Below are 26,588 nucleotides of genomic sequence, written 5' to 3'. Positions count from 1 at the left end.
GTGTGTTACTAGTTGCATAACTAGAGTCAATTCTCCTTTAACCTTAGGTTTCTTCTCGAGACCATGTAGGTTGACGACTTGAAGACTTCATTGGGATTGTGAAGCCAGACCCAACTATTATCTTTGTAGTTGCGTGATATGATCTTGCTGTTTCTATCGTGTTGAGTGCAATTGAAATAATTGGCTCGAGATTTTATATCTCCGATAGGCAAGATAGAAAATTAATCACAAACAAACTTCATCTCATCGTTTGTAATTCCACAATAACTTGTTTCGCTAGTCGATTAAGTTTATTGTGAGGTGATTGACAATACTAGGTTGTTCTTCGGGAATATAAGTCCGGTTTATCAATTGGTTCATGTTCACCTTGATTTATCAAAAGACGAAACAAAAACTCTTGGGTATTTCTGTGGGAGACAGATTTATTCAATCCTATAGACTTTTTTGTGTGAGACATATTTGTCTATCAAGTATTCGACTTTGGGTCGTAGCAACTCTTAGTTGTGGGTGAGATCAGCTAAGGGAATCAAGTGCGTAGTATCCTGCTGGGATCAGAGACGTAAGGAGCGCAACAGTACCTTGAATCAGTGTGAGATTGATTAGGGTTCAACTACATTCCAGTCCAAAGTTAATTGGTATTAGGCTAGTGTCTATAGCGAATTAATACAGTATGGTGTTCAATCTGGACAAGGTCCCGGGGTTTTTCTGCATTTTCGGTTTCCTTGTTAACAAAATCTGGTGTCTGTGTTATTTCTTTTCCGCATTATATTTTGTTATATAATTGAAATATCACAGGTTGTGCATTAAGATCAATCAATTAGAATATCCAACCTTGGGTTGTTGATTTGCATTGATTGACACTTGAACGTTGGTCTTTGGTACCGTTCAAGTTACTCCTCTTATTCAATCGGGCTCACAGATTTCTATTTGCTGATTGCGGATTGAATTAATAGTTAGAGATATTAAACTCTTTGGTATACTTTATTCTAGATGGAGTCTGACCGTCTAGTTGATTCTCTAGAAAGTGTATTGGAGTAAGTCCTCTCAGATTGCCAAACGAATTGTTGGGTGTGGTTGTTAGACCCCCGCATTTTCAACAACTTTGTACGCATTAAAGGCTACCACCACTTATACATCAGTTCTCAACATAAGTTAAGATAGGTTCTACCTTGTCATCTTGTATTGGTTATCTAAATATATTCAATGAAGAACCATACCAACACTCTCATGATTTCCCTTTTGATTAAGAATCAAGTTCATACATCTACTTCATGAAACCAATGTAATAATACATAGTTTTCTAGGATGAAATCACACCTATATATCCTACACATAATCAGCTAACTAAATACATAGATTATGTTGATGTCGTATTTACGAAATTCAAAAGATAAGGTTATACTTCGTAATTCAGTATAATTCCTTGACACTTTGATCATAATGATATGACCAAGTCTAATCACTAGAGTATTATATATATACATCTTCATATGTAATGTTTTCAATATAATACGACTTGAAAGATACATTAGGAATGGATACAAGTCAAGCCAATATTACTCAAGTGGAAGGATGATGTCTCTGTTGCAGTCGTTACTTCTTCACATTCTTCAGGTCTTCGGAATAATATTTGTACGTATCAACATTCCTAGACTTTCTAGTTTAACCTAAATGTAGTTGACTCTAGTAAATAATCAAGCAACTCTAGATGAGTTTTGATACTAAAACATGACAACCAAACTTGACATACCAACGCTTGGTGGGTTTAACCGAACTATTCTCTAACAACAACAATCTTTCATCCAATCAATTTTTTCACAATTTCAGTCGCTTTCAATTTTCAACAATGAATCTTGATTTTGTTTCTTCTGAGGAAGATATATGGACATGGATGAAACCTTGTATGAAGAAGATGAAGACATGTATATATATATTTTGGTCATTTGTATGAAGACGCAATTCAAGATAGAAGAAGGGTAAATTTTATGTTGTAATAACAATCAGGGATAATACAAAGCCTTTAGAGCCACATGAAGTTATGACCAGAAGATGGACGTGACAGGATCGATATTTTTATTACGACAAGGTGATGCATGATTATTTTAATCATGGATATGTTTATTTTGATGAGGATTTTCAGCGTCGATACCGCATGGGCCGCAACTTGGCGCAAAGGATTATTGCCAAGCTTTGTCAGGTACAACCTTTATTTTGATTTTCAGTATGATGCACGACATGCACAGGGTTTTAGTCTCGAACAAAGGGTCACTTTTGCCCTCCGTATACTATGTTACGGGGTACTAACGGGTTCCACTGATGACTATATTCGTATCGGCAAAACAACCACTTTTAGGTATCTCAAATTGTTTTGCTAAACAATAGTCGGCCATTTTGGTCCAACTTTTTAAAGAAAGCCTACTCAGGAAGATGTTGAAAGAATCACTGCCGAAAACACCATAAGGGGTTTTTCGGGATAGGAAGTCTTGATTGCATGCACTGGATGTGGCATGCGTGTCCGGTTGAATGGTTGCGTCAATATAAGGGTCATTATCCAAAACAAACTATAATTTTGGAAGCGTCGGCTACTTATGATTGTTTGTTTTGGCATACTTTTTTTTGGACTCCCGGGTTCAGATAACGGTGTCAACGTTTTACATAAGTCACTATTGTTTGAATATCTTAATCATAGAATCGTGTCGCACTGTAATTTCACCATCAACGGTCATGACTACACTCAGGTATTATCTAGCAGACTGGATCTATCCAGAATGGTCAACTTTGGTTCAAGCTTATAGTCAGGAATGCTTTGGACCGAGGACTGCGAAGGATATGAAGTACTTTAACGGCCAACAAATAAAATTGAGGGAGGATGTTGAAAGCGCTTTTGGCATAATGAAAAGGAAGTTTGTCATTATAGATGGCCCAACACGCTTTTTTGATCTTCAAGAAATGAACAAAATTATTCTAACTTGCATTATTCTGCATAACATTGTCACTGAGGAAACCAGACGTGACCCAACCTGCACTAGTTTTACATATGAAGATTTGAGGTCGAGGCTTGTGGTGCAGCATGGCCGCTCGGCAAGAGATATATACTTGCCACTGACAGAATTCAAAACCGTGGACTCTAGGGAAAGCTAAGGGAATATCTAACTAAGCACCTTTGGCTATATAAGGAGGAAGAGACGATGCGCAGGGGTGTCAAAACCAGGGTGTTCGAGGCACGTAGATGTTGTTTTTCACTTTAATGTTGTTTATTTTAATTAAATGTAACGCAATGAGACTATTTTGAATTAAGGCAATTAAATTAAAAGTAATTTTAACTAAACCGTTAGATTTAAATTAAACCTAACCATTAAAAATTAAAATCAGCTACATAACTAATCAAGGTGGTATTTATCTTCATCTTCTTTCGAAGCATTATCGTCATCGACATCGACATCGTCTTCCTCATTCTCATACTGGCCATGTTGTTCAGGGACTTGTTGTTCCTCCTTATCCATTTCCTCATCCATATAACAAGTTGTCGTGGATTCATTGTTGAAGTGTTCAAGGAGAGTAACCTGTTCGTCTTAAATTCCTGTAGTGTTGTTCTCGCGAAAGACGTCTTTTTCGAAGTTGCCTTATCGTAATGCCACGGTCCCTGCTTCTATCTTGTTCTACCTTCAACTCAAATTCCTTGTGCTCATAATAATTGCATTCATTATTACAACCTCCTTCTGCTTCTCTTTGGGATGCATCTCTCGCTACTTTTCCATCTTTCTAACCTCTTTTCGTTCTTCTCTTTGACATTGTTGTTAACGTCCAGATTGGTATTGTGTTGTTCCTAACTACTTGGAGACCCAACATATGGAGATCCATTTCCTTCCAATGAGAAAGCATGCCCACCATTCTGAAAATCCTGCGAGATTGGACCGTATGGTGATCTTGCTGGCATTTGATTACCTTCCAACAAGTATAGATTAAACTTGTTAAGCACCTTTCGTACGTTGAAACAAGATTCATATTGGAAACCACTTTTCGTGGGATCTTTGCCGCTCTTCTCAACATTTTCCTTCTACATCTGGTTCAGTTTCAGCATTTCTTTTGGAGCGCCACATTTACATGATCAAAGCTACGTATTCACTAATGTCTTTATTAATTGTATGAAAACGATGAGACAACCCGTCGGCATAACGACTATAGATGTTGTCGGTTTCTTCACAAAATCTTTGAAAAATCTTTCCATAAAAAGTATTCTTTTCTTGTGAGCAACCATTGATTTGATCTACTGTAAATAATACATAATTCCTACAAATTGATTCGTCTTCATCCATCGTATACTTAACACCACGAATTCCAGTGGTTCTTGCTTGTGATTGTTGCGTTTGTTGTTGGGATTGTTGCGAGGAAGATGCCGTAATTGTTAAAAAAAATGGATTATCAGAATTTTTTTGATAGATTGGGATGGTATGAGTAGTTGTGCATGAAAAACGAAGAAAGAAGGGTATTGAGATGATATGAAATTGAGAATTTTAAAGGTGAAAGTGTAGAAGGTGCGAATTATAAGTTTGAAATGAGCTGAATTCATAGTGAAAAGAGTAAGAGCCATTCGACGATTGAATTGAGATATAGACATTGGTGTTTGATAATCACCCGCTAGCGGATTTAACATTACCCGCCAACGGGTAAACTCACTCCGCACGGTTTTTTCTCATCCACTGGCGAGTTTCTTTTGTTATGTCTGTACGATTTTAAATGAAACGCGTAACTCTTACTGGCCCGCACTCAACAAACCAACAAATTCCGATCGTTTTTCATGTTTGGTGAGTCCATAGTGGGAGCAAAATAAACGAACATTAAGTTTGTTCATTCCATAGGAATTTCCCAAAGAATCCAGGTACCGGAGCAAGCGATTTCGGTAAGACAAGTAGGTGATCTTCATCATCGCCTACGGATATAACTGCTGCTACCACTTCATCATCATCATTGCTGATTTTGTTAACCTCGATGAGAATTTTATTTTTAGTCATAGCTGCTTCTTCGTTTTCCATTTACCAAACAGAGGAATCAAGGTAAAGCATTTTTCATCTTCCCGGTCAAGCAAATGGAACGAGGGAAAGTAACACGTATCAATCATATAGTGGAAAACCAATTTCAGAATAGTGTTCTTGAAGGGGATGTCACAGACAGTGGTCATTAAAAATCCAAGCAAAAATCTCCACTGGCAGCTGAGGCCTTATTTGGCTGTATGTATCTCAACCATAATTTACATAAAAGTAAAAGGTACACTAGTGAGTGAGAAAAAAACAGTAACTTCTTTTTTCTTTCATATATTATATATAGGGAAAATTACTATGTAACAAAATTACAAGAGGATGATTACTACAATGCTACAACTCAACAACAAGACAAGCCACAATGAGGAGCTTGTCACTGTAAATTTCCCGGATTTCTGTATTCTTAATAAATTTATAACTAGTTCTATTATTATTTTTGAAAGAGCTATGCAACCAAAAATTAAACTAACAACCAAAATAACCACACACTTGTTTTCCATGGAAGACTGATTTTTCAGAACCCTTTCGACTTCGGATCTGCATATAAAGAAATTTGTGCAGAATTTAGAATCATTACAACACAACCAAGCAAGAAATACACACTGCTACAATATCAAGACAGCAAGAAAATGAGCTAGACATTCATTTTGATTGAAATGAAAAGACCTGGTTATGCCAAGTAGACAAAAAAAAAGAGAGGAAGCAATGAGTCATAGGTGCAAAGGAGGACTACATGTTGTAGTTCAATATAAGAGCAAATTCAACGTAGAATCAAAAGTTGTCAAAATCGAGAGTCAGTACCGGGTTAAATGGCACAAGCTGGGTAATGTTCTAATCATGTTGCTTGTAGTCCTACTTCTGAACTGATTGCTAACACTACCTATGGAGCTCTTCAACAAAACTTAAGGCGGCTGACAAAAAGAACGGCATGAGAAGTCAAGATTTTGAGGACCAAACGAATGAACATGAGAAGGGTGATGATGGGACTATATTGACAAACTTTGTCTTGAGTTAATCTGAGAGACGTGAGAAAAAGGTAGAACCTAAGTTCTATATGCATGGAAAGGCGATCGACTTGCAAGACATCCTTAGTACTAGGAATCGACCAATAAATGTCCTGATCTTAATTTGCTAGGAGAGGCTCTCTCGGACATTCGAGTTGACACGAAATCACAAGATTTAGAAGTACTGATGACCAGTGAATGTACAAGTGAGTTTTTGCCATGAATTTTCTCGAGTAAGCCTTGACATTGAAATTTGGAAGAAAAAAAGGTAGCATCATTGAAAGTTTAGCTTTGCAGGACCTAGAGGCTCATCAGATAAAAGGGGTTTGATTGGATCAAACTGGTCACAGTTTTTGATACTTTGAGTTTTGATACTCCTCCATACAGAAGAACTATGGAAACTTTCTAATATTTTGGGTGCCAACATTTGGTAAACTAAAATTCAGTGTGAGCAACACAGTGGAGGATCAAATTTAGCTGAAAGGCAACCAGAACTGAGAGTTTTCAAGAAGTATAACTGACCTGAGAATCACGTTATCATCAACTAGATTACTTATTTGTGAGGAAACAAGCGATTTCCAACCAATGAGATCCACAACATTTTTAGCCTGTAAAAGTAAGACATGATACAATAAGATGGAAATGCCAATCAATCAAGCGTATCGACCAAAAGAGAAAAAATATAATTTGCATACCATGACCTCCTTGCTGTCAGCAAGGTTCTTTATATCTTCTTTGTACTTGTCGAGAAGTACATCCTTCGCAGCAATTTCATCATCAAGTTCCTTGAAGATGTTGCCATACCTGGAATTTAGTTCCTCCAAGTATCGCTCGAGAACAGACAAACTCAAGTCCATTGATCGAACTTTTTGCAAAAGTATCTTAAGAGCAGTGTCTCCAGTCATTCTCCCAACTTGCTGAGGCTTGTCATCAGGAACTGGATTTCGCCCATTGCTTTTCGGAACATCAGGTCTCGAGTTAGCACTTTCTGCTACAGATTCATTATCAAAATCCCAACCATCTCCCTGAGCAGGTTCTTCAGGCTGTGGGGGTGTAGGTGCTGGCCCCACGATAACTTCTTCAGATGCAAGGTGGTTATCATTAACTGAGATCAAATCTTCAACCATCTGTTCGACAGCATCCATTCCATAAACTCCCACAGCACTGAGCGTACAGTAAAATTCAGAACCGTAATGGTTCAGCAGATTGAACTTAATATACCTCACCCATTTTGGCTCCTCAAGGTCAAATCTCTGCACATGCTTTGCATTTCTCGCGGTGATATTTCCAAGACTTACCCATTTATCTGTAGGATATACCGAACTGCCTAGTACCTGAAAATCCCTCAAATTAGACGAGTGGTGCTCAAAGTTTGCTACTTCAATTGTGTCCACCAGTGTTTCTTCTGAAAGTTCTATAACAACAAATTTGAGTTCAGCAGAACAAGGATTGCGCAGGTACTTATCCTTGTCTTTGCCCAGGATATGAGAGGCGCCTTTAGCTTCCTTGTTAAAATCCAAAACTTTAGCTCCCTTGGATGCGGATGCATAATTGTACTCCGTTCCACCAGCCTCCTTTCTATGAACAACACCACATCTAGACAAGCCATTTACAGGTTTCCCCTTTGGAATGCTAAGCTGCTTACTCTTGAATTCATCAAGACCGAGTGGCGCTGCACGTGATAGTCTATCGTTGTTGTTGTTTACCTTCAACTCCTTCTCCACCACCTTCAGCCCCAAATCTACCACCTCTAATTTCTCTTTGTCCTTGACAGACTCATGGCCATTTTCATTTTTTTCAATTGTCAGTGATTCACCACTAGCAAACTCCTTTTCCACCACCTTCGGCCCCAAATCTAACACATCTAATTTTTCATTCTCCTTGACAGATTCTTGATCATTTTCATTTTTCCCAATTGCGAGTAATTCACCACTGGTAAGCAATTCGCTAGCCGAGCTTGCAGTACATGTATCTAGATCAGAGTCCTTAGTGCTAACAGTCGAAACATATTGAATGTCAGCAGTTCCAGAATCAGATCTTTCACTTACAACCTGCTCAGCAGCTTCATCCAAAGTGTGCTCCTCAACCGCAGCACCAGATTTATCTACAAAAACAATACCAAATTGCATTGATAGAAGAATTCTTAGTTATCAATAACAGGATAGAAATTGAAACACGCCAATCAAATAAATGATTTTTATAGAAATGGTCTTGGTAATCTTAAGTCAACTAAATAAAGAAACCCCAAGAACTGTAATCCAAAAGGGAACAATCAACAAAATTTGCAATTAATCTCAAATGAAAATCATCAAAATTAATCTTAAAGAAAGGTTATAGACAAAATTAAGAACCAAATCGAGTTTGAGGAATGAAGAAATGAGATTTATTTAATTTACCAAATGAAGAACAAATCAAAGAGAAAGAGAGTACCTGTGTAGTTGTCGCTGTCGGTATCACCGCTGTGACCAATCAAGACAGGGAAAAATAACCACCAGATAAGAAGTAGAGACAGAGAGACTTTATACAAATGCCTTGTAGCCGTTGTTGTTTTCCCATTAGAAGAAGAAGAAGAAGCTCTTCTCTGATTAAGAAGAGCTTTCCGAGATGCTTTCTGCATCTCTCATCCGTCTAAATCAAAATAAAAAAACCCCTAAACCAAAATCAAATCACAAATCTCTCAAAAGACTATTTGAAAATGAAGAATAAAATCTAATGAGATTCGATTTCTTTCAAATTCAAATCAGAGAATTCAATTTAAGAATATCTGAAATTAATGATAAACACGCCAGTTACGCTCCTCTCTAAGAAGACAACTGGTTTTCTAGAAGTGGGAGGAGGAGTCGAAAACTCAGTCAGTCACCAAAAGACACAACTGTTTTCTTTCGTTTATTCATTTTTATTTATTTTTATTTTTTGAAATGGAGAAGTGGAAGTGGAAATGGTATTCTTTTCTTTCCTTCAAATTAATTAACAAACCTCACAAATGATTGATGCCTGCCCACCACCACGTTATTTGGACCAATCAGGTTCGGACAAATAAGTCGGTCATGACAGGGATTCACACCAACCAATGAATTTGATGGGAATCATGACGTGGGGTAGTGACTAAGCAGCATCATTTTGATGATGCGGCGCTACCTTGTGAGGTGGCCGCCTAATTTTAAGGTGGGTTTTACACGCTGTACTCTTTGCCGCTCTAAAAAGCATACATACTTCTTGATTAAGGGAACCCCCGACAGTTTTCCTTTTTGTGTGTTTTGAAATAAAGGTGTAAACTTTCATTCTTCTTCTAATCCAAAGTTGGTGGCACCACATAGGATTTCAGAAAAGGCAATCCCGTTCGTTCGAATATTTTTTATCTAGCAATTCGTCATTAGGTATGTAGATGATTAGCATGAAAAACTTGTCTAAGTACAGACTAAATGTCGTTCATATTTGGCAATTAGTTGTGGTGATGCTAGATCAAAATACAAAAAGATATTCCCAACAGACAAGCAAGTCTTAATCCCCAGATGAGCTCTCCATGTTTAGCGCAGATAGAACCAATTAAATGAAATGAATTACCTTTACCTTTCTTTTAAAATAAAATTCCACAGTTGGCAACACTGAGTAGACGTGGAAGATCAGTAAACAGAGGAGCATGGGGAACCCTGATTAGAGATCTGTCTGGAAACTACTAGTAAAAGACAATGAACAGAGTGTCACTACTTACTCATCAAGAACTAAAAGCTAAAGCTTAGCTGTACTAGTGTTCTTGGTTAAAGGGTTCTCAGCTGAGTGCCCCCTCCCCATCTGTGTCAGAGATCGAATCCAATTTACTCACGCTTTACGCTTAATTTAATGAAAACAAACTCCCTTATCAAGATAGACACGACTGCACAGCTAAGAGAAGGTGACACATCAAACCAATTTTTATATACTAGACAAATACCTGAAATTGGAAACTGATTGATTTCAAATCCTAAACCAACAACACCACCATTCAAATATCATTATCATTTCATAGTCTACATACAATACAACAGTTAAATAGTAAGCGTCTCACAGTAACTCGATTGCCGGTAAATTTTGATGAACAATACTGGACTGGATATTGTTATCAAACAGCCGCAGTGCATGACATTTGGATGTTATTATACGGATGCAGTGAAAAATCATTCCAACGATAAACATTCCAATTGCTATAGAGAATACTAAGAATCTGCAGTAAATGCTAGATGCTAACAAGTCATACATGAATTACTTTAGGTAACGGCTTTAATTCAGTCGATGGTCACGGAACTTTGGGCGTACTGCAATAACTCCAGGCCTTGTACCATCAATACGGTACCTGCAACAACGTTTGAATTGAACGTTGAGTCTAACAAAGACATAAATCTTGAGCTGAATTTTTTTTGAAGTGCAACTCATATGGGTTTGGATCTAATTTTACTTTAGCCAATGCAAATGGTAAAAACCAAAACATGAGATCACTGTGTTGACTTAATTTTCATTTAGCAACAAATCATGTTTAATTTTAATCGAAGAACAAGCACTAAAAATGTTTTGGTTCGTTGATACATTAAGACTGTGGAACCTTATTGAACCATATATATTGGCATACTTGCAAATTATCACCCAAGGCAGGGTTGTTTTTCAACTAATTATGGCAGATTGAAGGACCCTCTACCTGCTAAAGTGTGAAGTGGACTTCCTTTCAAGCCTCTTGTTTACGAAAACTATTTCCTCCATCATCAAGGAATGAGGAGATAAAAGTGGAAGACTGCTTCTAGCAGAAGAGAACCTAGTTTAGAGTTACTTCTCATCAAGTTTTCTTTTATGAGTCGGTATCAACCAAAAGGTATGTAATGTACCTATGTCTCCTTGTTATCTCTTTGTTTGTTATCTATCTAGATGCAGAATTTATGATCATGAGCTTGTATACAACATCAAGAATAAAGTTATAACCATGTTTAAGCACAAGTAATCATAACCATGTCCAAGCAATAGCAATTATGGTTTCTAATATACTGCACCCTCTTGCCAACTGAGGTAGGAATAGGATATGGTTTGACAGAGCTGGCATATGGTTACGATATGTCGTAAAAGATGTGAAGAGATGCTGACGGTGTGAAGAATAAAGCTACTGTACTTTGCATCAAGCAGCCTAGTTTAAAGTTACTTCGCATCAAGTGTTCTTTTATAAGTTGGCATCAACCTCAGGTGTGTAACTTAACTATGTCATGTTGACTCTTTGCTTATTATCCATCTAGATGTAGAATTTATGATCATAAGCATGTAGTTAAACATCAACATGAAGTAATGACCATGTTATAGCAAGAGTAATCATGGTTTCTAATATACTGCACCACGTTGCCAACTGAGATAGGATATGGTTTGGCGCAGGTAGGATTCTAACAGAATACTCCAGCACCGAAAGTAAGAAACAAATGGATGTCACCGGCAGAAGGTGATGATATGTAGCAAAGGATGTGAAGAAACGCAGACGGCATGAAGTAGCCCAGAATGCTCTATCTGAATGAGCTTGCAGTGTGCACTCTCCACGGTGCACCTCTAGGCTTTAACTACTATTTAGATAATAAAGAAAAAGGAGATGAACTTTACCCATTCTCAATGAGGAAACTTCTCACAGCCATAGGGATAGCAGCTTGTCCACCTCGACTATGGTTTCCTGTCCCTGTTAAAGAAAAAAGTTGCTCTTTAATTTTTCTTACATAGTATTAAGGGAAGATAGCGACACCTTCGCAAACGTGACACTCCCCTCAAATGGGTGTCGATTGGATGTTCAAAATGTAAAAATGGGATCCCTGTTCTATCTCATCTATGTGATGTAATAGGAATATCTTAGTTAAAGTAAGATATTTAATTGTATATCCTCCCTAATAAAGCTGCATACCTGTTATAACTTGCAAAACCCCTGGTCTCTGCGATGTTATTCCCTCCTCCTTTTCTGTCTGTCCGGCCATGCTAAGGCAACTACTGGAATCAATTGGTTTGACAACCTTATTGGGATGTACAGTAAGTGGGAACTGAGTCTCAATCCTCCAAAGACGCTCCTTCAAAGCGTGAACAGCTTCAGATGCATGTAAACCATGCAGGTCTAGCTTCCAGACATCATTTTTGTGATTTCTAATTCTTAAAATCTCTTGGGCTGCCTTATAATTCAGACTTTCAGCAGCCATCCACTCTGCTTGTGCCTTCCGCGAGAGTTCTTGGGCAGAGTAATGATCACCCCTTAAAAAAGCATTGCTGGCTGCTCGAGAATGTTGGGCTGCTGACCTGCATGGAGACAAGTAAGTGGTTAGTTTAACATTTTATCAACCTCTGAATAAGACTAAGTTGCTCTTCATGTGCAACAAAAAGAAACGACTAACATAAGAGAATCTCCTACAGGAGAAAGATAAACACTAATTCCCTGGTATCTTGATATTCTATCTTCGCCCTGTGAAACTTACTTAAGTACTTTCTTCCGGCATCATTATCTCACTAACTACAAGTCTACAACCTTAACTAAGAAAGAAAGAAAACTGAATAAATAAACTCGGTGCATCCAAACCAAATGAGGCCAGTTATTCTGGTAATACATATATAGTAATTAGCTGAGAATGGTCCATATGCATGACTCTATCATATAGATCCGAACATCACCATGTAAGATAGATGCACACATGAACAGAACCAATTATCATAACGTGTATAAATAAAGTACACCGCAATAGGTAGTCATACCTTGTAGCTCTAATAGCATCTTTCCGGAGGCTCAGATAAATATCATCTTCCTGCCACTCGGGTTCGATGGGAGCAGCTAGCACCTGCCCAGAGATCAAACTCACAGGTGCATACAAAATACTTTTAGTAGAAACTTCTTCAGAGCTAGGTTCTAATCTCTTTTCGCAAAGGCATTCCTCAACCAAAATATTTGTTTCTTCCCCTTTTTCCTGCAACTGATTACTTGTATCCAAAGGGTATGCTGTTCCAGTCTGATTGGAGCTGTCAGATGAAAACATAGTTTGCAATACAGTAGATGCCTGTGAGAAATCATTATTTACAGCTCCTAAAACATCCTCAATCAAGCTATCATCAGCCCACTTATGCAACTCTTTCAATTTCTCTACATCACTAACACCTTCATTGCCAGGCTTACTACTAGAACCAGCAGCTAGTACTCGTTCTTCAAATTCGACATTCGGCGACAATACAGAAGCTCGCACAACTGACGAAAATGATTTCGCTGATCCATTCAATAGTACTTGTTTCAACGGGAGCAGACATGTGGGGGTGTTCTCAACAGGTGGATAAGGGTCAGAATCAAATTCAGTTTTTTTCATACCTTGTCTCTCTTGCTGCCCAAAGGCAGCCCAACCTGAGGTTCTATTTCTTAACCCCATAACCTTAGAATCTGAAGAATTACTTGCAGAGATGGTGTTTTTGGATCTCAACTGTTCTCTCACACCATCTCTCATATTGCCTTCTTAAAAAAAATGAAAAAATAAATAAATAATCCACTGAATTTGTGTGTGGGGTATTGATATCTGCAATATACACCAAATTCAAACTGAATTTCAATACCCCATTATTAAAAATTACAACTTGAAATGATAAAACAACAAAACAAACAGAATGGAAGTTAAAAAGGTTATACCTTTGGGTGTTTTTTTATTGATTGATTGATCTTTGATTACTATTTGGTTATTCTGATTTCCCAGAGGTCTCGATACCAAAGATTAGACGGCTGCTGAGATATGAGAATCAGAGAAGAGTGATAATTGAAGCTCAATGATTTTGTTGTTGTTGTTGATGATGATGATGATGATGAAGGTGTTCTGCAACTGGAATCCATCAACGGCAATCAAAATTGTGATGGAGAAAATAACCGGAAAAGAAGGTGTCTTTTGCTTTTTCCGATTGGGTTGAGGTTGAGGAGGAAGAAACGAAGGAGGCGGAGAAGATGATTAACCTGAATTATTTATTGTGGTTGTGGAATTCAATTTGGAATAAAATTCTACGCGGCAGAGACAAGTCCAATGCTTTTTCAGCAGATCATATGCACCACATAACACAAGGGCTGGCTTACCTACCAAGTGCGAAATTTGATGTGGTTTGCTGAAAACTTCTGGCACGGCGACAACCAAAAACTCTGTGCAAACCGTGGTGTAAACATCTCTAAAAACTGCACCTTCCGGGAACTTTTTCCCCGTCTTATGGTCTTCCAACTTAGCATCTAGATTGGAAGTCTACGTCAGCTAGAATACTCATTCAAGTCTTATGGTCATTCAAATTTAGCATCTAGATGCGCTAACCCATTCCGCGAAAAGTAGAATTTGGTCGCGCTTAATGGAACACCTCAACCATCTCAGCCGTCTGATCAAAAAAATAAAACAATCTTCCTGAACCATTCCGCGAAAAGAAGAATTTTGGTTGAGTTGAATGAAACAACAACTTTCTAGCTATTAGTTAGCATTCGAGATATATCTGGAGAGAAGTAAAAGAGAAGAATAGACAATACTTTTTGTTTTATCTAGAAGCAAAACTAGCACCATAAGACTCAGTCTAGTGAGTCGCATTCATATGAGAATCACCATTCACTCCAGATTTGGAACTTGTTTCAAGAAAAATGGTTTTGGAAATTGTATTTAGACTATTTGTATAAAATATTTTGGTTAACATGTTAGTTGTGACGTTAAGTCTTTATAATTGCATTCCATGGTGTATAATTAAATTTAGACATGTATAGAAATGCTTTATATGAAAATTTTGAACGAATATCCTGATAACTACTAGTTATTTTGGATATGTGATTTTATAGATATGAATATTAACCCCCTCATAACTAGTATGATGTGTCCATGTTCATGAACATATGTATTTTAAGTTCGATTACACGATAGCATGCTTCACATGATTTTTACACGAAAGAAAGATTGTATGATTGTGAATTAGTGAGTTACCAAGTGTTCTATACTCAGTACATTTTTAAAATTAAACTATTTTTACAGCAAACAAATAGTCTTCCAAACTTTTAAATCATTTTTTTCTTCCAGAAGTACATTCACACATTCGCTCATTCCTTGTGCAAGTAGGATGATTCAAACCTCGACTTCCAAGAAAGAGGAAAACGCTGCAACCGTTCCACTTGCAGTTTCACTTAGAGCATGCAGCGGCAAAAATTTACGATTCTCACCGCACCTTCTCAGAAAGGTAGTGTGGTTTCCGAAATACTATTCCGGGAAACGATAAATCTAGGCCAAAACAGAAGAAAAAAATAGCTTCTTGTTTTGGTTGATTTCCTAGGTTGAGCCACTTAATTTTTGGACTTATGAGGGAAGGGAAGAAAAGTTGGTACCGTAACCAAAAGGAAAAGTGTAAATGGTCGTGCAAAAACACTTGGTAAATTGCACTAAGTATAGTACACTTGGTAAGTATTATTAATAATCCTCTGATTATAGGTGTTGAATGAAACCGAGAATTCTGTTGACATTGCAAGTTTCGGGCTTTCGGAAACACTATCGCTATTACGTACATTAAGGCTTGATCGTTATCCGTTACAATAACCCTTGTAAAATCATTACCGTTATAAATGGATCTCAATGTCTCCAACATCCAATTGAAACTCACATTGTTCTCATGATCCATTAAACCCCATGCAATCGTAAACGTGTTTTTATCCGAAGTGTGACAAGCAATGTTCAACAACGGATATTTGTTTGTCTTATAAGTTGTATCTATCAACAAAATTTGATGAAAGCATTGTGCCAATTGGATCATCAAAGGATGTGCCAAGAAAATACATACCACTTTACCATCCTTTTTTTTCGTTCGCTACGTGTAGTCATGTAACTCCGCTAACCACTCCGATTGTTGCATAACCATTCTACAATCCCATTCCGTCCTTTTTATCGTAGCTAGGGCCCCCTTGATCGTAGACAAAGATGAAAGGTTGTTGGGGTCGTCCGCCTTAATCTTATTTAAGATCGCACTCGCTTTACAAATCCTCATAGACCTCACCGTATGCATTTCATGTGGTTTTAGCTTCGCAACCATTACATGTCCAATAAGAATATCCAGATCATCGTGGTTGTGACAACCATTAGCAGCTTTAGACATTTTCCACTCTTTGATTACCATTGGGCTTATAGAAAACAATCTTAAATGCGCATCTAATCTTCTTTGTATGAGTTTGGTATTTCTTCCTCTTTGTCTTCCTTACATACTTATGATCCTTTCCCTCGTAACTCTTTTTCACCCTCCTCGCTCACATATCATTTCAAACCGAATATTTTTCACGCAATGGTTCTGAACTACCATAACCGATTGTGGAAGGGCACTTAAGTAATCTCCGAAAATTTGGACATCCCATAACCGTGTCTATGGGTTGGGAGTAAAAAAGTCGTCCCTAATTCTTTCAGGATCGCCCCTAACGACGCCAGGATAAATTAATGTTAATATTACATGCCTTCGGATCCAAGTTCGTTATTGTTGCTTCTGTGTGTTACCTTCTCTGTAACAAAGTTATCCTCTCTAACAGGAAATACATACATACCCAATTTCAAATCCACTTGCCTTTGTTTCTCTAGGCTTTCTCAACTGAAAAACAACGAAAAAAGAAGTACGTTATATTTCATCTTTTATTGTAAAACTCAGCATATAAAAACACTGCAAAGACGTATGAATCCAAAACTTCACCAAATACTAAATACTGAATTTACAAATATTTCTATAAAAAATGAAAAAGAATTTAAGGACCTAACTCTAGTTTGCTGATTCTACCAGCCGTAAAAAACTAAAAAGATAAACTAAAATCAATCTTAACGGTTTGGGGGAAAATCCAACCACTGGTAGGTTGACTCCTTGTTAAGCTCTCCCTTAGAGTCGTGTAGGATGGCAATAACGGGACCCTAGCTCAGCTGGTCATCCTCGTTTCCCAAAAGTTTAATGCGCTCCAGGAGGTCACATGTTCGAGTTCCCTTGTGACACAATCTCAACCCCCTCTCGCCGTTTCGGCTTCTTTGGCTAGGTTACTGTGAACACACAAATCACGAAGGCATCCGAATGCTCACAACCAATCATCGTAATCTAAAGATATTTGTGATGATGATATCCTAGTGTTGATTCCTTGGCTCAAAACTTTCGGGTTTATCATAGCCTCATCTAACAACTCCATGCGAGGCGTTTGCGCACGGGATATGGGTAAAAACAAAGAAAGCAAAACGTATAAGTAAAGATCCATGGGGTTAGACAAATATAAAGTGCTGAAATGTAAACAAGACCGAGGTTTACGTGGTTCAGCACTAAGGCCTACGTCCACGGGGTTTGTTGTTTTACTATATTCTTCACGGTTACACGAGTAGTCGAATGACTTTTGGGTTTACATGTTTCTCTCTTCTAAAGGATTAACTTACACTTGCAATCTCTCTCTCTCCTTCCCTTCATGATTTTTCCGATCCCCTTTCCTCTTGGTGGAGAAGGGGTATTTATAAGGTTAGAATGTGGGACCCATCTCTGAAGGCCGTTGAAACCTTATCTTCTTGTGTTCTTGCGTCTATCACGCAGAGGTCTGCGTTTGCCCCATGATCCCGCAGATATATCCTCGCTCGTTCCACATGTTGATCGACACGTACACTGCTCAGAGTGTTTAATGCGGGTAGTTGAGAGGTCTGCTCGTGTCAGACAAGTGTCTTCTGCCCCTGTCACGTCCGTGTCAGCTAAATTTCTCTCCACCGTTGATCTTAGCTTCTTTTGGGGATGAGATAAAGTAACTCCTCGGGGTTTATTCAGTGTTTCGCAGCGCATCATGTTTTGATGTCTTGGCCTGCATGCTTTCCACGTATCTTTTTATATACACGTGTCTGATAGTGAGATATATGTGTACACAATTTGCCCCTTTTCTTCGGGCTTGAATGTCTAATGGGTGCCTTGAAGAAAAACCATCGTCGCATATTCTTCTCACTCCTAATAACTTCTCCTAGATACTCGGGCACGTCTTTTATTCGTGCATTAACTGCTTATGTAACGGGCACACTTCCCATTCCTCCATTAATTTCCTTCTCTTTCTTTCGGGTATATTTAGGAGAGAAAGAGAATTAATTTCATTCTTCCTAAACATTCTCTCAGTTTTCATTTTTTGTTTTTCAGCCCTTAAATTCTCTGTCAGTCTTCATTGAACCTGTGACCTTAAATTCTCTCCACCTTAGCATTAATCACGCCTGCTTCCACTGTTTGTTTCTTCTGCTGCTGTTTTTGCTGGTAAGTTTTTCTTTTCTTTGTTTCCACTGTTTTACGCTGTGTTGATTTGTAAATTCTCTGCTACTGTTGTTCCTTTTTTGTGATGAAGAACTTCTTTTAATGCTTGCATACTAGTTTGCCCCTGTTCTTCATCTTAAATCAAGGAGGCCACTGTTTTGCTTGTATTTGAGTTTTTCAGGGTGTGAATTTTATGGAATTTTGAGCATGTATACTAATTTTTAGGGTTTCTGCGTTATCGTGTGTGGATTGCTATTGATGTGGTTTTTTGATCTTTGGTAATGTTTTTGAATTTGTGTGTAACTTGTTCATGATTTTAATCTTTTCGCAGCCATGTCTGACCGTCCGCGGCTTCCTTATCAGACTCCTGGTTCTGGCCTATCGAGATCTCCTCCGCGTAGAGAGTCTCAAGATGATGTTCGTCGAAGTCGAGTTTCTTCTGGAGCGAAGGCCTCGTCTTCTAGGGAAGAGATTCTTTCGACAAATCCTTCTGGGTCCCGAAGAGTCTTCGATCGAGCGGCGTCTCGTCCTCGTGATGATATTAGGAGTACGCAGGCTCCACTCGTGCTGTTGCTTTTGATGTTCCTCCTCTACGTTCTGTAGTGCCCGAGCATCATCTGCCGTCCCCTCCAACTTTTAAAGGGAAGAATACGAAGGGTGTAGTTCCGAGGGCTGAATCTTCAAAGAATCCTCCTGTGAAGAGAAAAGCTTCCGAAGCGTTCATTAGTTCATCCGGCCCCGCCGAGGAGGATGAGGCTGCCCCCTTGATACGCAGTGTTTCGGTTAGTAAGAAAAAAGTAACCTTCAAGCATATTGATCTCGAAATATTCAAGGAAAAGCATGAGCTTCAAGCCTTCGAGGTTCTTTTCTATGCCCTGAGGATGATATTACTTATGAGCTTATCTCAAAGTATGAGTTCGATGAATTTCATTTGTTGACGACGGTTGGAGCGTTCGAAGCTGGTCTTATGCTGCCGTTGTACAAATCAGGTGATTCCTTCTACTATGACGTGCTTGCTAGTCGTGAAGGCTCTTCCACCAATACTCACAGCCGTTCCGTATCCCAACTATCGGGGAATTATCTCCGCGCCCTGAAGGAGTGTTATCTGCGGAGTAAGGGGGAGACGTCAATGACTTGCTACGTTCCCAATCCTGCGGAGAAGGAATGGTATACTCCTGAGAATTTCAATAAATCCTTCGGTGATTACGTCAATAGTAGGAACCGCAAGCCGTGGAGTGTCAGCCTTCGGAATCTCGCTGCTCCTCGGGGCGAGATTCGTCTGTTAAATGAGGTCAGCGATGCCAAGCTGAAGTATGTTCCTGGCACGGAGGGGTCTAGTCATCGGAAACTTTTCCCAGCGCGCGAGAGGATCAAGCGCGACCATGACTACGAGTGGCACGCTACCGTTATCGAAATAGTTGGTCCATGGGCTTACGGTTGGATTCCTGGTCCCCGCGGTTGGCGGCCTACCGAAAGTAGTAAGCCACGCGAGTCTCCTCCTGCTCGTTATGGGGATTTCTGTCCCTAGCGTTTGAACTTTGCGGGTATGAATTTTCCTTATGCCCTTGACGTCGTAGAGGGAGACGAGGAGGAAGGTTCTGGTGCTATACTTCCACCGAAGAGTACCTCAACTGCTCAGGTACGCGGATTCTAGCTGCGCTTCTCCTCTTTTAGAAATTCAACTGTTCGGGAAAAATAATTCTTTTTGTGGTGTGTTGGTTTTCAGGTGTTGAAGAAGAAAAAGATTAAGCCGAAGAAGTCTTCTACCATTGTGATGGGCGAGGCTGAGGCCCATGAAGAAGTTACTAGTCCAGTGAACGAAGAGTTTGCTGAGGATGAGGAGATTACAGATGGGGAGGAACGTACTGGTACTTCCCCTATCAATGTCGAAGAAGAGGTCTTCGTGGGTCATGATGGTGATGAAGGTAGAAACAAAGTCGTGGTGGCTGATGACGGGGTTATTGGTGACATTTCTGTCCCTGCTGGTGATGTCGCGGATACCCTTCCCACCTCTCAAGAATTTTCTTTTGATCGGATGTACTCCACGGGTGAGTTCTTTGACGATGTCCTCGATTTTCCTAAGGACTTCTCTTTACTTTCCCCCAATGATAATTGGGATGTTCTTGGTGGTGATGGTAATGGAGACGCTACTGTTGAAGATGGTGGCGCGGAGGAGCATGCTGCAGGTGCCGACATTTGTGCTGAAGGGGCCGTGTCAGAGAAGGGGAAGTCGGTCATTGATGCGCCTGCTGGTAATCTTCCACAGTCGCCGACGTCTGATGGTGAGGACGCCATAATGGATTGGTTCAAGGAAAAGAATCTTCTATTTGTCCCTCATCCCGCCCCTGTTGTTGCTGGGGAAAAGGAATCTACTGCGTATACCCGTCGCATGATGGAGATGTTTTCCAAGGCGCGGGTGTCTGAAGCCTGGGGAAAAAATTTGAGTGTTCCCGAAGGTACCCTTGTGCCGGAGCCTCCTACTTCCGTTGCAGATATGATGGCCATAGCCGACGCGTATCAATATGGCTTTCCGCAGCAGCGTGTCTCGGAGGTAAATTTTCGTACATACTTCTTCGTGACGATCGAATTCTTCGGTGAAATAATGTTTGTCGTCTTGATGTGTAGATGATGAGGAGTGAGCATTGTAACCACGTGCTGTATCAGTTCTTCAAAGCGAAATCTCTGAAGCTCGAGGCTAAGCTTCGTCACAGAGAAAAGGAATTATCTGCGGCTGAGGTGGAAATAGAAGAGCTGAGGAAAAGCCTCAAGGAGAAAGAAAATCTGGGTGAAGCGGAGGCCAGTCTTCGTTCAGAGCTTGTTGTTGTTCGCGCTGAGTTAGAGCAAACTCGCGGCAACGTTTCAGCTTTCACAGGTTTGTTTTTTTTCCCTCGCAGTGTGTCGTCATTCCTCTATTTCTTAGTTGTTCTGTCTGAGTCTCCCCACCCTATCTCCAGCGGGTGGCGTCCCCGAGCTGGTATGGCTTCGAAACGAAAGAGCACGGCAAAAATCTCGTATTAAAGATCTTGTTGAGAAAATTAAGAATGAAGCCAAGAAATGGGATGCTCGGGCTGAGGTATGGCGCGCAAGGCATGTTCAGATGGTCGACATGCAAAATCTGTACAACCATGATCGTGCTTTATTTAATGGCACACTGCTGTGGACACGTGATAGTCTGCGGGAAGCCCGTGAGCGTACTTCCTTGCTGGAGTCTAGGATTCAGCTGCTGGAAGAAGAATTACAGAAGGCTCGATCCATTCCTCTTCCAGGAGTTAAGGATAGTATGCTATGTCTTGTCAGAGAAAGAGATGATGCCCGTGCCGAAGTCTGCGCTCTCAGCAATGCTCTTGCCGCGTCCCGTGCCGACGTAGCTCGTCAGGCTGAGTCTGAGAGGAATCTTGAAGTGTGTATGTACAGACTTAGCAAAGGGGTATCAGAGATAAATAAAGAGGTCGACCACCTTCGTCACATGGATTCGATGAAGCAGGTAGAATTAGATGCCTGTCAATTTACTCTCACCAACCTTCAACTAGACTATAAGAAATTATCCACGGAATATGAACATCTTGATGAAGCGCGAGATGCGGTTGTTAATGAGTATGAAGAGGCTTCGGATTGTGTCGAAGGTATAACCCTATTTCATCGAGTGTGACCATGTTTTTTCTGCGCTAACTCCGTGGTGTTGTCTTTTTCAGAGCTCGAGGGACACCTTCGCGTCACAAATGAAAAACTTGAAAAGGCTCAATCTTCCTTAGCGCAGCAGGAAGAACAGACCAATCATTTCAAGAATTTAGCGGCAACCCGCGAGGAGGCCGTTGGTGCTGCTTCTAGAGAAGTGAATCGGCTATCTTCGTTATTATCCCAAGCCCAACATCGGACAACAGTTATTAAGCACAAGGCTCGTTGTCAATTGGCTGAGGAGACGAACAAGATGCTGGAGAGGATAGAACTTGGCCTAAAGAACGATCATGGTCTCGTGAAGAACTATCCTCGTCGTCCAGTTCCTTCTTCCTTGCCTGGCTCCTCGGGACCCTCTTCTGGTGGGAGCGTCCCTTCAAGTCTTCGGAACAATCCTGCCGATGGGGCGGCATCATCTAGGTAGAGACCGCAGCATTTTGTAGAGACCGCGACATCATTATCCTTCCCTTTTTGTAATCATGTAACAAGAATATTTTTTGCTAATATCATGTAAAAGGAATATTTTTTGATGTGTATCCTTCCTTGAATTGGCCTTTCACTTTTTGTAATCATCCTTTATGAAATGGATCCTTTTCTTGATATACCTGCAATGTTGGTTTGTTTTTATTTTAAGCATTTGTGAAAAAAAACAAAACAAAGTTTTTTAAGTGTTTGAGTGCGATACTGAAGGAAGGTACCTTCGTGATCGTCTTGAGACCTGTCACCCCGCTGGCGAATCCTGGGCCAGAGGATTACCATACGGTGGGGGCCGAGGCAACGTTCTAGGATATGGGGTTAAAATATTTACACACACATTCCGTCGACCCGTTGCCTTAAGATTGGTTGGGTATCTCTTTCTGCTGGGTGCCTTCCCCCTGGTCTTACACTTATGGACACTGATGGGGGAGCCCTGAGAGATTGTAGATTAACTACTTTCCCCAATATTGTCGATAGATTCCGTTGACTTGATAATTTGAAAGCTTGTTTGATTGATAGGTTGAGGCCTGCAATTCCTCTTCCAGAGATAGAAACATGTGGAGCGGTCAGGCTCCCTTCTTCTTCTGGTACACTCCAAGCAGATTCAAGTCTGCGTTGCTCCTATGGGAAGTATGGTTTGAGCCACTTAGCATTCCAAGGATGCCGGAGGACCTCGCCTTTTAGATTACGAAGGTAGTAGGAACCGTTACCCGCAACGTCGTGTATTATAAAAGGTCCTCCCCACGTCGGTGCTAATTTTCCCCATTTCTTTTCTTGCTGATACCGTGGGATTGTTCTCAACACATACTGCCCCTCTACAAAATTCCGAAGCTTTACCTTTTTGTTGTACTCCCTTGCTAGTCTTCGTTGATAATTTTCCATCTTTTGTAATGCTGCTTCCCTTCTTCCTTCCAAGTCGTCCAACCTTTCTAACATCATATCTGTTGTGAGGTTTTTCTCCCAAGCTTCGGTCTTCGTGGTTGGCATGAGGATTTTCGTAGGGATGACTGCTTCAGCTCCATAAGTTAGAAGAAACGGGGATTCCCCGGTGGCGGATCTTCGTGTTGTCCTGTATGCCCATAACACATTGTGCAGTTGTTCGCACCATCTTCCCTTATGCTCGTCTAATTGTTTTTTGATTATAAGGGAGAGGGTCTTGTTGGTAGCTTCCGCTTGTCCGTTGTTTTGATGGTATATGGGGGTTGACTTGTTCTTTCTTATTTTGAAAGTATCGAAGAGCATGTCTATATTTTTCCCCTGTAATTGCTTGCCATTATCAGACACAATTTCAGCGGGTATACCGAATCTGCAAATGATGTTCTGGAATATGAAAGTAAACACATCCGCGTATCTGATACTGGCCAAGGCCTTAGCCTCCACCCATTTACTGAAGTAGTCCGTGGCTACTATCAAAAATCGTCTTTTCCCTGATCCTTCGATGAAAGGTCCGACGATGTCTACGCCCCATTTTGAAAATGGCCACGGGCTATCGACGGAGTTTAACATTGTTGCCGGCGCGTGGATCTTTTTGGCGAAGCGCTGGCATTCTTCACACCGTCGGGACATCCTCGCGGCGTCTTGTATCATTGTCGGCCAGTAATATCCTTGCGTTTTTGCTTTGTCAGCTAGTGATCTCATGCCGCTATGATTCCCCGCGTCACCATAATGGATATCTTTTATAATTCGATGCCCCTCTTTCCGGGACAAGCAACGTAGTAATGGTCCAAGGAAGGATTTCTTGTACAGGACCCCATCCCGAAGATCATATCTTCCTACTTTGGACAGTATCTTCCTAGCTTGTTTCTGATCCGCAGGTAAGCTTCCCTTTTCGAGGAAGGCATGGATCGTCACTCTCCAGTCATCTTCTTTGCTGAAGTCTTCGTCTTGATTTTCTCTTGACAGGATATCTTCTTCGTCAAAGTCGTTATGGATGTCTTCTCCTACCTGGTCTTCGATATTTTCTTCCACTGTATCTTTATTGGTAGCGAAGGAGAATTGAGATGCAATCGAAGGCTCGTATACCCTTGCTATTTTAATAGCTTCGACATTTTTATCCCTCAGCATGGATGATATATATGCTAGGGCATCCGCGTGTCTGAGGTCCCTTCTGCATAAGTGTCGGAACTTAATGTTCGGGATTTGTGATGCCTATGTTTGGACCAAGGCCATGTAAGCTGAGAGGGTGTCATCGTACACATTATACTCGAGACCTATTTGTCGTATGACAAGCTGTGAATCACTTGTCATCCTTACATCGGTTACCCCCATTTCTATTATTATACGGAGGGCATGTACGACAGCTTCGTATTCAACAATGTTGTTGGTATGATCTTTGAATTCCAACCTAAGTGCCTGTATAATCCTTTCTCCGGTTGGGGTGATAATGACAATGCATATTCCTTCTCCTTCCTTATTTTTGGATCCGTCGACGAAGACTTCCCATTGTCTTTGACTCGCAGGTTCGAGGATATCCATTGGATCCTTGTTTTCTTCCTCGGCTTCTGGTATTCCCTTAATCTCTTCGTCGTTGTCAAGGGGGAGGTCTGCTAAGAAATCCGCCAGAACTTGGGACTTCCGAGAATGTTGAATTTCATGAATGATGTTGAATTGGTCCAGATGGGTGTTCCATTTGGCTATTCGGCCCACTTTTCCCGTGCTTTTGAGGACTGCTTCCAATGGTGCTTTGCATGGGACCTTGACGAGGTGAGTTAGGAAGTAGGTTCTCAGTTTTTGTGTAGCCCACACCAATGCGAGGATGAGATGTTCAATCTTAGTATAGTTCCTTTCCGCAGAATTGAGGGTCTTGCTGACGTAATAGATAGGTTGTTCTATCTTTGTATTGGTTTTGACCAATACTGCGCTGAATGCGTCTTCTGTTGCTGCTATGTACAGTGCCAAAACCTCGTCAGGATCTGGCTTCTGCAGGATCGGGATTGAGGCTAGGTGTTCTTTGATTTTTTGGAATGCTTCCTCGCATTCAACGGTCCATTCGAACCTGCTCCCTTTTTTGAGAATATTGAAGAAATGTTTGCATTTGTCCGAGGATCGGGAAATAAATCTGCCCAACGCTGCTATGGATCCATTGAGTTTTTGTACTTCCTTTAAATTCTTTGGGGATGGCATCTCTACTATGGCTTGAATCTTTGCTGGGTCTACCTCGATGCCCCTTTTTGTTACCAGATACCCGTGGAATTTCCCCGAGGTGACACCGAAAGTGCATTTCTCCGGATTCACTTTCATGTGATGTTTTCTCATTGCTTCGAAGATATTCCTCAGGTCCTGGTGGTGATCTTTATGCAACTTGCTTTTGACGAGCATGTCGTCAACGTAGACTTCTAAGGTTCCTCCAATCCATGGCTTGAAGATAGCATCGACCATCCTTTGGTATGTTTCCCCTGCGTTTCGAAGTCCGAAGGGCATTCTAGTGTAGCAATAAAGGCCATGTGGGGTGTAGAACGCTGTGTGTGGCTGATCTTCTTCTGCCAGGGCCACTTGGTTGTAGCCAGAATGTCCATCCATGAATGACAGTTCTTCATATCCTTCTACTGCTTCTACCATCTGGTCTATGCTCGGCAGGGGATAGCTGTCCTTTGGACATGCCTTGTTGAGATTAGTAAAGTCGATGCATATTCTAACCCCTCCATTTTTCTTAGGAACAATGACCATGTTGGAGATCCAGGTAGGATACTTGACTTCCTTGATAAATCCTGCGTCTAGTAGTTTCCGAAGTTCTGTTTCTACTGCCTCATGATATTCTGGAGCTACTTTTCGTATTTTCTGCCTGAACGGGGGCGTGCCCGGTTTGATGCGTAGCTCGTGTTGGATTACTTTTGGGTCAATCCCCGGCATATCTCCTAGCTTCCAGGCGAACACATCCGCGTATTCCTTAAGTAATTTGGTTAAATAATGTTCCCTTCCTTCGTCCATTATGGTCCCTATTTTGATCATCTTCGGGTTTTCTTCCGTTCCTATGTTGATTTATTTTACGGGCTCCACTGGTGTGAACACAGGCTTCGGGTTTCCGAAGACTGGGACGTTCTTTAATTGTTATTTAGCGTGTTTCTGTTCTTCGCTGGTTGTTGAAGTACTTGTCTCTGTGCTTAGGACATTATCATCTTTCGTCAAGCCCTTCCCTGTAGTTTCCTTGAGGAAC

General features: G+C 40.5%; 2 protein-coding genes across 3 annotated transcripts; both read right to left on the bottom strand.

Annotated features, from left to right (window-relative positions):
* Positions 1–5,278: 5,278 nt before the first annotated feature.
* Positions 5,279–9,838, bottom strand: LOC113284334 (SUN domain-containing protein 4-like). The gene is made up of 4 exons (XM_026533767.1): positions 8,474–9,838; positions 6,739–8,147; positions 6,566–6,651; positions 5,279–5,576 (listed from the first exon to the last, which is right to left on the bottom strand). The coding sequence occupies exons 1-4, from the start codon at positions 8,658–8,660 to the stop codon at positions 5,348–5,350; spliced, it is 1,911 nt and encodes a 636-aa protein (XP_026389552.1). The 5' UTR covers positions 8,661–9,838; the 3' UTR covers positions 5,279–5,347.
* A 153-nt stretch (positions 9,839–9,991) lies between these two features.
* On the bottom strand, positions 9,992–14,048 carry LOC113284335. Of its 2 annotated transcripts, none has more exons than XM_026533770.1 (5): positions 13,686–14,048; positions 12,773–13,511; positions 11,940–12,322; positions 11,648–11,720; positions 9,992–10,373 (listed from the first exon to the last, which is right to left on the bottom strand). In XM_026533770.1, exons 2-5 carry the CDS (start codon positions 13,504–13,506, stop codon positions 10,301–10,303), a joined length of 1,263 nt encoding a protein of 420 aa, XP_026389555.1. In that variant the 5' UTR covers positions 13,507–13,511; positions 13,686–14,048; the 3' UTR covers positions 9,992–10,300. The 2 variants fall into 2 exon arrangements, with proteins under 2 accessions (XP_026389555.1, XP_026389554.1); XM_026533769.1 differs by having other exon boundaries at positions 12,773–13,575; positions 13,686–14,047.
* Between the last annotated feature and the right edge of the window lie 12,540 nt (positions 14,049–26,588).

The sequence above is a fragment of the Papaver somniferum genome, chromosome 5 (genome assembly GCF_003573695.1).
Source record: "Papaver somniferum cultivar HN1 chromosome 5, ASM357369v1, whole genome shotgun sequence".
Taxonomy (NCBI): Eukaryota; Viridiplantae; Streptophyta; class Magnoliopsida; order Ranunculales; family Papaveraceae; genus Papaver; species Papaver somniferum.
This window is presented reverse-complemented; position numbering and strand designations above follow the sequence as displayed.

What these genes read in the sequence shown, in the direction of transcription:
- LOC113284334 (XM_026533767.1), bottom strand. Translation starts at nt 8,660, where the DNA reads ATGCAGAAAGCATCTCGGAAAGCTCTTCTTAATCAGAGAAGAGCTTCT. An exon ending in CGACAGCGACAACTACACAG is followed by an intron (nt 8,148 to 8,473) that starts GTACTCTCTTTC and finishes TTGTTTTTGTAG; the next exon opens with ATAAATCTGGTGCTGCGGTT. An exon ending in CTGACAGCAAGGAGGTCATG is followed by an intron (nt 6,652 to 6,738) that starts GTATGCAAATTA and finishes TTACTTTTACAG; the next exon opens with GCTAAAAATGTTGTGGATCT.
- LOC113284335 (XM_026533770.1), bottom strand. Translation starts at nt 13,506, where the DNA reads ATGAGAGATGGTGTGAGAGAACAGTTGAGATCCAAAAACACCATCTCT. An exon ending in GATGCTATTAGAGCTACAAG is followed by an intron (nt 12,323 to 12,772) that starts GTATGACTACCT and finishes GTCTCCATGCAG; the next exon opens with GTCAGCAGCCCAACATTCTC. An exon ending in AGTTTCCTCATTGAGAATGG is followed by an intron (nt 10,374 to 11,647) that starts GTAAAGTTCATC and finishes ACGTTGTTGCAG; the next exon opens with GTACCGTATTGATGGTACAA.